Source organism: Cryptomeria japonica, chromosome 9, assembly GCF_030272615.1.
Source record: "Cryptomeria japonica chromosome 9, Sugi_1.0, whole genome shotgun sequence".
Taxonomy (NCBI): domain Eukaryota; kingdom Viridiplantae; phylum Streptophyta; class Pinopsida; order Cupressales; family Cupressaceae; genus Cryptomeria; species Cryptomeria japonica.
Genome location: NC_081413.1, coordinates 749,064,876 through 749,078,973, shown reverse-complemented (window position 1 = coordinate 749,078,973; position 14,098 = coordinate 749,064,876). Strand labels below are relative to the sequence as shown.

Below are 14,098 nucleotides of genomic sequence, written 5' to 3'. Positions count from 1 at the left end.
CTTACTACTACAAACACTTGAAACAAGCGACAGACACATCCAAGTTATAACATTTTAAGCATTTTAATATTTTGTTCATATTAAGCAGCCGTTAAAGAAATTGGGGTTGTAAAGCAAGCGATGTAGTTTGTTCATAAGGCAATCCTGATTTGATTTGGTTATCCTGACAAAAATCTGAAAATTATTCCAATCTCCATTTCATGACACAAGGCACATATCCTGTAGGGAAGAATCTCTTTACTGTTTTCTGTGACCAAGCTGTGTTGTACCAGACATAAGAAAGCTGTGCTGCATTAGCATCTTTGAGTTACAATGTTTTCAAATGAAATATCATATATGAAATTTACATTAGTTGAAGCATCTGCTCTACTTACGGCTTCTGTAAAGAAGATTGCACATTATCATTCTTTTGTGCTTAGAACAGGTCCACAATATCTCGAATTACCATGCACTTTCCCTGTCCTTCAAATTTTTTTTGATGTACTATGCTTATGGAAACCAGGTATCAAAATATAATTGTAGATGCTTTTCAATCTGTATGCATAATTGTTCAGTTTATGAAGTCTAAAATCCCATGTATGACATTTTACTTCAAATCTGAAACTCGGGGTTAACAAGTAAATGGATGTAATAGTATCAAAAAGGATGCATCAGAAAAAATTTAGAGGGGATTTCAGCAAGTATAGCTTATCTTTTTCAGTGAAGGCTCTGTATCTGAATACACACCTGGATTTGAGTATAAAATAATTTACTTCAATACATAGAATCACATTTCATGATGGTGATTCATGCACTCCATACTTTCAATCAATATAACAAGAAATTTTTTAAGTGTTATTTTTACAGTACTTTTTATGATCCCCACCAGCTTCCGTCCTTCAGTTGACATCACAAGTTGGTCTTTGAAGAACCAGCCGTAAAGGTAATATAAACCATACCCATTGAATTGGCATCCAAATTGAAATTCTTCCGCCATAGGTGAAAACTGAAAATACATTTACTGCTATTCAATTTGACATGGACAAACAGTCAGAAACAACCAAAAATAGTAAGTGAACCTCTTACAGTAGGCTTTCAAAAACAGGAGATATCCCTGGTACTATCCCTTGATTTGAGCTGTTTCCTGAGGTAACTGAGCAAAGAAAAGTTGATGTGGCCGGAATAATAAACTCTCCAAGGCCTTCATCTTCAACAAAGAACAATCCATGTGGACGCTTTGATTCAGAGAAATTTGAGGCTTCTGCTTCAGTAGTTTGCTGGAGAGGAACAGTTTCTCCACCATGCTCAGAGACATTATCGCCCAAAAGAGATTCCAAAGACATTTTTATTTGTGAAGCATCGGTAATTGTAAATGAGACATCTAATAAAGAGGATGTATCAATATTTGACTGTCTTGAAGCATACTTATCATGAGATTCCGTGGGACTATCTGATCCACTACTTCCTTCATCTTGCTTAACTTCCAGGCTTGTAATTGTTCTTTCAACTTCTGCTACATTACTTTCAGTATTTCCAGAAAGATGATTAAATGAAGCATATTTTTTTTCAACCATATTTTTATCCTTTTCAATGATAAGCTTAGTAAGCTTTGGGCACAATTTAAATGGTTCAAACTCATAATATCCATGTAATGGGTGAAGCTTCCCAAGGCAATCATAGACCAAATTTGTGCTTGTAGTCTGGTTAACATGAATTGGGCAAGAGACATTCTCAGCCAATTTCATTTCACTGACATTCAGTTTCTGTTCGTTTTCATCCTCCAACAGCACATTTTCCTTCTCATGGTTGCTTACTGTTTTGGTACCTGGTTTGCAGGACTGCTTGATATTGAGAGCAAGACTATCCCAGGCATCACTGATATTTCTCCCTCTATTTACAGTCTGTCTGGCATCCTCATTTCCTTGGGAAGAACAGTATGGAACTGAATACATATTTTCCTGACTTATGTATCGCACTTCTTCAAGTGCATTAAAAAGGGTATTGTGATGATAACAAGCCTCCTCCTCATCCGAATGATCTACTTCCAATGAGTGACAAGGTATTCCTGTGGATAATCCTGTTATTTCCACTTGGGAAGAATGAAACGAATTAAGTCCCTCATGGTCACCGCCCTCCTTGTCGTCTGCATTTTCTATTTGTGATGAATCTGGTGGTGTTTCTGTCAAGATAATTTGTGTTTCTACTTGAGCTGGACGGGCGGAAACTGAAAATGCTGAAAGCTCTGAAGCTAAAACTTCCTCTAGACACAGTTTTGTCTTGTTAGGAGTAATCTGATGCTCATTAATTGGGTTGCTTGAAACCTTTGAACCTCCACATACTCCTATAGACTCTGCACTCTGGGAATCCATATCTCCCAGATGTTCTTCCTTTGATAAATCTTGTCGATCCAAACTCCTGGATGCTGAATAATCCAGTTCAAGCTTTGGTGATATGTCAAGACTGGCTTTTGATGACTCCTCATTACAATGTAACAAATCTGCATTCTCTGAATGCAATTCCTTAGAATTACCCACACATGAAGCATCTGGGGAAAAGGTTGTAGGACTTGCAATGGCAAACAGAGGAGAAAATTCAGGAGATGATACAGAACAAGCCCTTGGCATACAAATTGAGGATGGAACTTCGGCATTTAATAGACTTGGTATGTCCACCTCAGCAATGTCCTTCCGATTACCATTGTTTGACATTTCTAGGCCAGAAATGGAATTTTCTGAATATGAGTTTGATACAACAGGTAGATCTGAACAAACAGTATTACTCTCTATTTTTGTCACCAGGGAATGGTTCTGCTGCATCTGACATGACTCAACAAGCTGAAGCCTCCTTTCCATCTTCTCAAAGGACCTGTGTATATAATCCTCAATCCGCAAGCACACAGCCTCTAATCTGTCCATACGCTTGCAAATATTCTCCAACACGTTTTCTTCATTCTTTTGCCTGAATAAGCTGTTATCAATCTTATTGCTTTCTAACTCTTCAGGAATGTAATGTTCATTGGATTCTTCATTGTGAAGCCCATCCATTAGAGAAGAAATACTTTCATTGGTACCAGCCATTACTCCCATACATGAATCTTCACCTCCTGAAACATTCTGCCTTCCCTTTATGTCCTCTGTAGGTCCCATTGAAGGCAGTGCATTTTGCAGAGTAGTTTTTAGATTATTTTTAGTCAGTTCCATATTTTCTTCAACTTTATCCAGATCTGCGGAAAGCTTCTCTTGAAACAGTGACTGTTCAGGTGAAACTTCCTTTCCTGGTACTGTATCAGAAGATAAATTATCTCCTGTTGAAGTTTCAATGTCTTTTACTGGGAAAGGTGTGCTGATGATTGGGGAATTATTAGACCTAGAAAGTTCTGTTTCAGTTGACCCCATTTGTGGCATGCTCTCATCTCTCCTGACATTGTACAATAAATCATTCTGATATTGAGTCAAACCACCTCTTGACATTTGGAGCATACTTGGAAGAAGCATTGCCAGTAAAGAGCCCCCAAATGGACTACCCTGAAGACCAGAGTTGCTCAAACTAATGGCTTCAGCTGTGTCTTTAACATCAGAAGCACGTACACCATATATATAAATTGTATCAATCTCTACACATGACTTATCTTGTAATGACAGCAGACGGATGGTTAGGGAAACACAAGGATTAGCATTTACTATCTCAACAGTTGCTTCATAAAATGCCGCTTTTGACATCCTACTTGTGGACAAACTTGCAATATTCTCATCGGCTCTAGTTTTAATCTCCATATTGGTTGCTATCAGTGAATTGGATGCTCCTGTATCTGACAAATTTTCTTCTTTGGCATGATGAAGAAAAGCTGCATCCTCTGAAGTGTTATCTTCATGCTGGCCTAATTCTATGCAATTGTCCACTGAAATCTTCTCACCCTGTTCAGCTAATAGTTCTGGTTTCTGTGCAGCTTTATCTTCAGAATAATCTAAGTAGCCCTTGGACTGAAGTTGACACATTTCTCCAGGCTTACCCAGAGAATCCACAAGTGATCCTGATAGTCCAACTTCAACCCAACTATCTTCATCACTACTCTGAGAGTCTCTTTTTCCAATTTCCTCTGAAACTCTAATGCTTTCATGCAGCACTTGTAGGGCTCCATCTGTATTCCCATCAATACTATCTGATTGACTTGAATAATTGTGTGATTCTTTATCACTATTTTCCACATTCAAAAATAGCTCAGTCCCATTCTCAATCAGTGAATGCAAAGAAGTCTCAGAAAAATTATCAACACAGTTGTCTCTGCCAAATGAAGAACTATCATTCTTATTAATGGTTTCTCCCACATAGGTGGGATCATCATTCTGCACAGCCAGCTCACCACGGGCAGTGCAGATATATTCATTGTCAGCACTGATTTCTGACTTACTGTACAGTTCAAATATTCGGGCAGTACTCCGTACATAGATACTGGAAACCTCACATGATGATCCTTCAAACTTGACTGCATTTGTAAAACCATGACAACTTATAATCAATTTGAATGAGAACGAATTATTTCTGAGTTAAAAATAAATAATGAATACCATAGAATCAGTTGGCTATTCTTAATTTCAACAATATGCATATTTGCTTCTGCAATCTTAATGAAGAGATAATTTGCTTCCACCTTTCAACTATATTTTTATTAGTGGAACAGCAAAAGAACTTATATTCTTACATATAAGCTTCTGCATTCTGAATTTCACTTCTCTAAGGCCATGAATGATTTCAATGTCTCTAAGCGGAAGTATATACCTGTTATAATTCCCTTAAGCTTAAATAGATTTACTAGAAATAATGATTAGAAATGATGAAATGTCAGATAATAGCATACACAAAAAGGTTGGTTAAAAGTAAAACACTCTAGCATTTTGGCTGAATTTCATGTGGCTAATTGCCTTGTCAACTGCCTTGTCTGCTTATTCTTCATCATTTTATATATGATTTGCAAATCCTTTTTATATAGTATGATATAGCAGCATAAAAAGTCCACTGCTGTATCTTATCCCTTAAAGACAATGGTTCCAAACATAGGACCACTTGAAAAATTTCCTAGCTTTTTTTATTTTATTTTTGTCCTTGAAAACAAGATTCATGTTGCACAAAAAAGTTAGATGGACTGATCAACTAAATTATATTTTTCTTATATGCTTGTTGATGTCCAGAATACACTGACATCCTCATACACACTCTATGTTTACTCAAAATTTGCATTGCATTTTCCAGTTTCTGTTTTCTTTCATAGACCTTGAAAATGTTGTAAGTTGTAACATGTGATATTTTTCTTAAATTTTGTGCTCCTTGTAGGCCACTAATTCATATGTTGGCTTTATCTGCTAAAATGGAAGAATATATAAGCGATTCTTTCAGGTTATATTGGAGGTAATTATCATTTGTTTTCAGTAGTAGATGCTTCTGCACTTCTACTTGTATAGGACTACGTGATTATCACTGAATAAATCCACGAATTTTTACTCCCACGATTTTGATTTCAAAAAACATTCTGATTTTTTTTTTTTTTGAAAAAAAACTTCTGAAAGTATTTCAGGATAACCTACGGATTTTTTCTTGTTAAAAAATTCGCCAAAAATTCTAAATGGCTCTGATACCATGAAATGGTAATTGCTTGATTGAATAATGAAAACAAAGCTGTACATATAGGTAATTACATGACGATGTTTCTAAACAAAACAATCATAAACAGAGACAGAAATACAAATCATCTAAGTTAATTAAAATTACACTAAATGACCATTAAAAGTAATTAAATACTCTAATAACTCCATGCAATATGAATTTTAAGGATTAATATAAGCAAGGGTCATGAAGTGACTAGTTACTGCCAATGTTTTATTAATGGACCTGATGGTATATTTTATTTAAGAACTGTTTTTAATTTTTTTTGTTTTGTTTTCAAAAGATCAAGGAGCAAGCAACTTTAGGCATTAGTTAAGTGTTGATTTTTAATATTGAGGTTTTAAAGAATGTGTTTGTATATAAAAGATTTTTAATCACTTTGTAATTCGTAAGAATAAAGCCATACAATTTTTTATATTTCCAAATTGATTGTATTTTGCAAATGCAAGATAGTCAAAATGGAACATTAGGAGTCCAATGCCATATATATAATAATTATTAAATCAATAGGACATTGATTTAAGTACATGGTAGTTTGAAACAGTGTTCGATGGGGACATGATCCCATGAGTCCAAGTGATGTCCCAAGCACATGGCAATTTTCCAGAACCGGGCAGCCTGCTTCATTTCATGCATATAAATAGAAACATGTAACTTTGAAAGGAAAATAATACTAAATCACCCTAAAAAGGTAAAAGTGGAAGGAGAGTCATTGCAAATTCAGCATATTATATTTACTTGTTAAAATATTAGCTACTTTTAGTTTGTTCAAGTTATCCCCCCTAACATCCCCAAAATTTGGCAAAATTGTAGCCATCCCTAAAGCTACATCCCCCTGTCGCCAAATTCACCCATTGATCATTGCATACATATTATATTAAATTATTATATACAATATAGTTGTAATGGTGAAATTAGCAATACCCATGCCATTTCCTATTTAGTTTTGCGCCCGCCATTGATGGCAAAGTGTAATGTTAGAACATAATATTATTAAGAGTCATACCCATGTAACATTATATAGTCCTTATGTAAGGTTATAAAACATTATATCCTTATATAAGGTTATAAAACATTATATATTCATTTTTAAAGTGGTTTAATATGTGGGTTCAATGTGAAGCATATAACCACATAGCTCAGATAATGCACAAGAGCAATAACAGTGAGCAAGGAAGATGTGGATGAGGGGAAAGAGTATGAGTAGTGGCCGTGGAATGATGGACAAGATGAGTTCACATCCAAGTTATGTACTCTGCGAAAGGCACAAGAATTGGCTCTAGATATGGGCATGGCAACTCTAGCGGATCAAAGTTTGGGAAAGAGAATTTGTGGCAGGGTTTCTTGTCATTCTCTAAAACCCTAATCCCTAATTCAGATCAAGTTCTACATAATTAGAATGTTGAAAGGAATAGGATCTTTCAGAAGTGCAGAAATGCATCCAACATTTTCCAGAGCAATGGCGACTTTAGTAAAAGACAAATCATTTGAGATTCCCCCAATCTTTCCCCATTTCTGATTGACCAAATTCAGCTATCTCTCATAATGGTTAAGTAGAGGCAGAAGAAATATGGGATCCTTGAGAAGGACACATCTTTTAATCTCTCACCTAGGTGTTTCAAATGACAAAGTAGAGATAGGAAGAGGTGGCATTTTTTTTCCCTTGGGGAACATTAACTCTAAAATTGGCCAAAGAGATGCCAACTTGTTCCTAGATGATGACAATACATTTTCACTGTAAGAGGAGAATGGCAAAAGGCCTTTGATCTGTAAGTGTTTGGAAACGAGACCTTTCTTTGATGTTTTAGTTCATTCAATGAAAAAATGTTTGGCAAAACATTGACTTCCTCCTTAGTAAAAAGGGTTCTTGATTTAATTTTGGTCTGTTAAGGACTATGATTTTGTGAGGAACAAGAAGCAATGGTTTTTTGGAAAGTGTGGTCTTTTCTTGTGCCCATGGACTCCATTTTTTTATCCAACCACTTTTTCAATTACTAAAGCCCCAATGCGGGTTAGACTTCACAATCTCCTTCGGTAATGTGAAACCTAGATTTGATTTAAAAATTAGAGAGAAAACTTAGTGATTTCATTAAAATTGATGAAGCCACAAACGGTTTTCCATAAAAATTCATGAGGTTGTGCATGATGGTAGATTTATCAAGGCCCATCATCCATTCCACTAAAGTTTTATCTTTTTGTAGCGTTTGGACCTGATTCATAAATTTTGAAGGTCTCCCTTTCAATCTTTTTTGATGCAAACAACTAGAGCAAAAGATAGCAAAGCGTTCTAAAAAAGTGATGGGTTCTTACATTATCCAATTGCAGCAATGTGTCAAAAAGAGGGTAGATCGGCTTCAAATTTTGTCAAGTGCCACTTTTGGGCTCTCCTCTAATGATTGTCCCACTCCTACCCCAATGCATAGTGAGTAAAATGAATGTAGGCTATGTGTAATCTCGACAAAATTTGTTTCTTAGCACAACATGAGGGTCCAACCCTAGTTTAAATTGATTGTGTGCTTTCAAAGAGTTATGAGACAAAGCTCCTAGTTCTAAAGGATTACTAGGTGGGGCAAATGGTAGTGGCCCAAGCAAAAATGATTAATCAACTGGTTTCTACAAATATTTTAACCATCTTTCACACAAAGTCTACAAAGACCAAAGTCAATTCTGGATCTACAATCGAATGCCAAGGAAGCATGATAGAAGTTGAGTGATTGCATTTGGGAGCTATAAACTCTGTTGGTGAATGCTCTCAATGAACTCAATGAAGATCCTTCTCTCTCACAAAAGTAGAATGATGCTTTTAGCTAAAGAATGATCATGCTTATTTCTCTCAAAAGGTAAAAGTGATTTTTTGTTTTCCCTTTCAAGTTTTTGTTATGTCGTTTTCGGTTCATCTTACCACTCTTAGTCGTTAGATTTCTTTGGACAATTGAATCCTCTTTCTTTTCCAAGTACGTAATTTACTTATTTGTTTGGGAATGGACCCCATTAAATTTCATCACTTTACCTAACTTAAAAAAAGTATGGCAATTTTATTTCTTACATGTATGCTATGTGGTATTGTACTGTCCCTACCATAAAATATTTCAACCAATTTGCAAATTTATTGATTTCCCACTCATAGACAATTTGCCAAATAACTGGCAGACAATTAACCATTCAATTTCCTACGTTTTGTGCTTAGGAACAACTACAACTATCTTTCATAATCACAAGAAAAATTAACAAACAACTGGCATGCATTGAACAATACGTAGGCATTTTAACAAACAATTTGCATGCATATGCCATTGCTAATATCTCATACATTAAATGTTGATTTACATTCATCTATATATTTGTGACTGTTTACAAGACAAAATACAACAATTACGACTATTTTTAGCCTCCAGCCAACAATTGATAAAGAAACATTCAGTCAAACAGTTGACATGTAAACTGAATACTAAAATGATACCCGGAATGCTTGCTACAACAAAAAGATGATGCCGACACTGCCCTATGTTGTAGAATTGTTGATGTATTGATCCGAAACCAATGCACTACTGCTGTAGATGAAATTTGAAGTCATTCCCACTATGCGGCAAGATTCAGAGTGGTAAAACCTTGTTAATGGTTACCATTCTCACTAGAAGTCTGTTGGAATACACAGCCTGTTGTGAGAGTGATGTGCCTGGAAATGGCAATGAATAGAGTCCAAAGTTTGCTTCCTAAGTGTTACACCTCCCTTCGCAAACCTTATGCACCCTCTCTTTGCTATATGACCCTCTTGTGAGGAACAATAAGTGTAGCTGGGTTTGATTTAAAAAAATGAAGTGGTACGGCCTACAAAAACAAATAAATTAACCTATATACTAAAGGCACCAGTACTCAATGTTCTCTTTGTATCCCAATATGGTTTACAAGCAAATGATCTTTTCAATCTCTCCAAATTGATTCACTCAAACACAATCAAATCTCCTGCAAACATTAAATACAGTGGTGAATCCTGGATGAAGTCACTAATGGCTTGGAGGGTTTTCCTTCTTGAAACCATTCTTAACTAAAGGGTTTGTCATAGCGCAGAATAGATGAACAAAGTTCAATCTTCACAAGCTGGGTTTTTATAAAAATGTATGGAATGAACTTTCTCTTCTAAAATCACCTTTTTATACACTTTTATGGAAATAATTAAAAAAAAAAATTCCGCAATTTTTCATTTTCCACCAAAAGTGACTTAAAATATTATAATTGAATATAACTTTTGGTTCTTGGACCCCATTATAAGTCCACTTTTATGGTCCCCATTAAATTTCACTTTATAATACTAACCATCCTTATATAAAAATAATAAATTAAACATAAGTTGCCATTTAATATAAACTAGCAATTGCACCTTGGTGTGCAATGGGCATGTTGAAGAGGTGTGGAAGGTCAATTAGGAAAAAATTTGGTCTATTTTTTGCAAAAAATTGTGTGGTACATGAGGTCAATTGGTAGGCCATGATGTTGTTTGTGCAACAAGGGTCTTGTTGAGGGGTGTTTTGTGACCACACCAACACAGAATAAAGTTCCCAACGGTCACTCTATCCTCTCTTGATCAAAATCTCATGTATGCTAAGATTGTAGAAAGATTATACATTGATTCCAAGGTTCCAACGGCGTACTAGCAACTTTATGATGGATATAGACTCATTTGGTTTGATATTGCTGGTAATCCAAGGGGACTTACATATAGTGAAGAAGACTCAAACAAATTTTGAAACTTCAAGGAGACTTTCGCGAATGATTTGGCAGTAAATAACTCTTTTTGGAACTTTTCAATAAGAAAATACAGAAAGTAAAATAGAAAAGGGTTTGAATTCAAATCTAAATCTAGGAACTCAATAGATAGCAAAGACTTAGGCGAGATCGACCACACTTTACTTCGCCACTTTCAGACAACTACATAAAGAGGGTGCAATCTTCAAAGGTTGTGCTTGTAGGATTTTGAACCATCAACACACACCATCAAAGAACAATGTTCATCCAATAATCCAAGTTACGAATGCACATGTAAAAGCTCAGTCCAACCTTGCATTGCGGATAGAAATCATCTATCGGCAAAAGGTATGAGCAAGTGATCTCGCCATAAAACCATGCAATCTACTTCATTCATCTAAGTACTTAAAGCAAATCTATTCTAAGTGAGGAAGATGAAACAATGCAAGTTTTGAAACAACACAAGCAAACACCAAAAGCCAATGTATCACTATTATTACTTCAGAAACTTATAGCAACAATTTCATACAATTCTACCTCTGTTACAAATGAAGGGGTGGACCCCTTTTATAGGCCTCCAAGAAGAAACTGGACAACCTAGATTACAATCAAATCAATGGCTAAGATTTAACATGCAAAACCCTAATTAGGGTTTGACCAAAGATTCCCAAATATGACGCCAAGTAGTGGGGATGGCCATTAATGAGGAATCTCGCCCACTACATATTAATTGCTCTTTGCTCCCAAAAAAAGGCGTTTATGACCTCCACTTCTTAAATCATCCATCATGCATTAAATAAGCCACCACTTGGTTAAAACGTCCATTAGCAATTAATGACCGATCACGCCTTCATGCAATCAATAGATTCTCATCTAAAATTGGACGACCATTATCCCGTTCATTGATGGCAAATGCGACAAATCTGGCTATGATGGCTTCTAGCTCCCCTACGGAGACACTTGGCACAGTTTCCAGTTTGTATTCTAGCATTGAAGTGTCTTCTTCACACTTGGAGAGAAACTTCTCCCATCTTGATGCCGCTTCTTGAGTCCTTCACCTTGTGCTGGGAAACAAGGAAACATTTTCCAAATGTCCTTTGAGAAGGATTCCACGAAGAAGAATTCATGCAACCTATCCTTCAGATGGTCAATTGTCAACTCTTCATCAGTTAACCTTCTTGCGAGCAGTGCCTCTATCGCATTAAAGACTTCTTCCTGAACCTTTCTGATTGATTCTTTCAATGATGCTGACTCCTTACTGAATGTTTCAAAAAACTCTTTCCCAATTCAGATTGCATAAAACCATCGAGCGAAGTCATATATTTCATTTTCCTGGATGACCTTCCCATCAAAGTCTGCCTGGGAATTCCCATTAGTGCTTTCAGGCACGGAATTGTTAAGTCCTTATAGATATGTGCATCTTCCCATGAATTGTCTATAGTCTCAAGCCTGTTCAGGATAGTGAGGATTCTCCAGTGGAAGTGAGCCAAGTCTTCGATAATTTTACTAGCTAAAGTGAAGATGTCCTCCACCCATTCCTTACAACACTGAGCCCTTCTCCTTATTTCTTCAATCCCATCAATGGATTCCTTGGGAAGAGAAGAGGGAGGAACAAAGGATTGATCTTCTTCTCTGAATGGACGCCTCAAGCGTTGCACACGGCTTTGTCTCGCTCTTCAACTTCTTATTATTTTCTTCCATTCTTTTTATCTACTCCTTCAGTGCTAAGGAAGATTCATCAAAGTCTTCCATCACTTGTGCCTTGGAAGCACGCCCTAAGTCGACCTTTGTGATCTCATATTTATTAGGTGTGGTTTCATTCCTGTCTTTGTCGACTTTGGGCACAGCTAGGTGTAATGTCCTAGATCCTGACTCATCCCTTGTAACTTTGGAAAACTTCCTTGCTGCCTTCTTCTTTGCTGGCCTGTCTATCCTATTTAGAAGTTCTTCCAATTCCTGCACAGGATCTATCTCTTCTTCTAGCTCCTTCCTCATTCTTTCCTTCAATCAATCTAGAGTGGCCGCTTGCTGATCTTGAACTTCTAGTTGTGCTTGTTCTTGTGAAACCTCCTCAAAAGTTCCTACGTCTCCAAGATTTGTTTCCATAAAACAATATTGAACTTGTTGTTTTGGATTAGGAGGAAGTTCCTGCCTTTGACTACTCTATTGAGCAGGCGCCTACGCAGTGTCAAGATCATCTTCTTGCAACTCCTTTCGAGAACATTTCAACTTCGTGCACGGTGGAAGAGATAGCGGGTGACTGTGCTTCTTCTATCCTTGGTGCCTTCTGCTACGACTCTTCCAACTAAATTTCCTTTCTCTTCTTTGCTTGTGAATTCCCAGGAACGCTTTTCTCTTTCCTATGCTCTAATCTTTCCTGTGAAATTTCCTCTTCCCTAGCCTAGGCTCCTGATGACCCTTTCGTTGCCTCGCTATGGGAGTCCAAGTCTCCCATCAACCGGTAAGTCAGGCGAGCATTCTTTGCCTTTAACTTTGCGATGTGCCGCTCAACCTAGTGCCTAATGAATTTCAAGACTGGCCTACATAGAACATTTAAATCATCAACCTCTGGCTCTAGCCAGTCTGGAGCCTGAATAGGCCTATCCTTCTCTTTTTCATATTCTGGTTGAACCATATTTTCATCTTCTTCAACCTGATCTAACACTTGTATAACTTCACAAAGTCTTATCAAATTGAGAGGCAACCTAGAAAATATCCTCTTCTTGACTTCAAAGTCATCTTTGGCATTGGCCTGGTAATCTTCTAGCTGAATCTTGTGCTTGTATTTTACTCTAGCAACCATCCTGATTTTATTGTATGGATCGAAGAATGCCCTTGCAGTATGAAATGCTAAGTGAAAGAATAACAATTCATCTATTGACTTTTCTGTTGTCATCAGTGTTGGACACATTTCCTCGTAATCTCCTATGACAATCGGGAATTCAAGTGATAGCTTCTTCTTCTTCTTCTTCTGAATTTTGTCATAGGCGGTCAACTATCTAGTAACCTCCAACAACACCATCTTGTCCGTTGGATATCTTGGCAGCTTATATGGCTGGTTAGAGAACCCTTGGACCCGGATGTAAGTGAATTTCAGAAATTGGATATACTAGGTTCCATATTTCTTTACTAACTTTCTAGCCTCCTGCGACAACCTTGTATGAAGTCCTCCTTGCAATGATCTGGTGATGTGCATTGTGAATGTGTTGCTTGCTTCCTTGAAAGAAGTAGTATTATATAAATGCAACTACAGATAGCACTCACGAACTTTCAGTTGTCCTGGTCCGCATCACATGGGTTCTTTGCTTGGCAATCCATTGAATTTGCCCATTCTAGCCAGCGAATAGACAACATATGAGCACATATAGAAAGATTGAGATTGCCTTAAATTTTTCAGCTGCTGGTCCAAGTTGTGGCTGATTATCTTTGCCAAATCTATCATTCTTTCTCCTTCCATTACTTTGCCAACAAAGTAAAACATCCAAGGTCAAACATGAAGGCTTGTGGAATTCCCATGATTCTGCTCATCATCAGCACAAGATCGACATACTCTTGTTTAAAATCCATGTTGGCGATCTACTGGGGTAAATTGGAAACATGAGGCTTCAATCTTTGCATCCACACCTTATTGATTATTCCAGCACATCTCTCGAAGCCAACATCATATATCATCTTTTCTCTTTCCTTGCTCTTGTATGTCATGGACTGGTATGTTGGA

General features: G+C 36.8%; 1 protein-coding gene across 1 annotated transcript in view; it reads right to left on the bottom strand.

Moving 5' to 3' along the window:
• Positions 1-671: 671 nt before the first annotated feature.
• Positions 672-14,098, bottom strand: part of LOC131064654 (uncharacterized) — a 44,251-nt gene continuing 30,824 nt past the window's right edge. Inside the window, exon 2 of the mRNA XM_057998881.2 lies at positions 672-4,462. Coding sequence (XP_057854864.2) covers positions 1,062-4,462 — 3,401 coding nt within the window. The 3' untranslated portion in view covers positions 672-1,061. The remainder of the gene's footprint in view (positions 4,463-14,098) is intronic.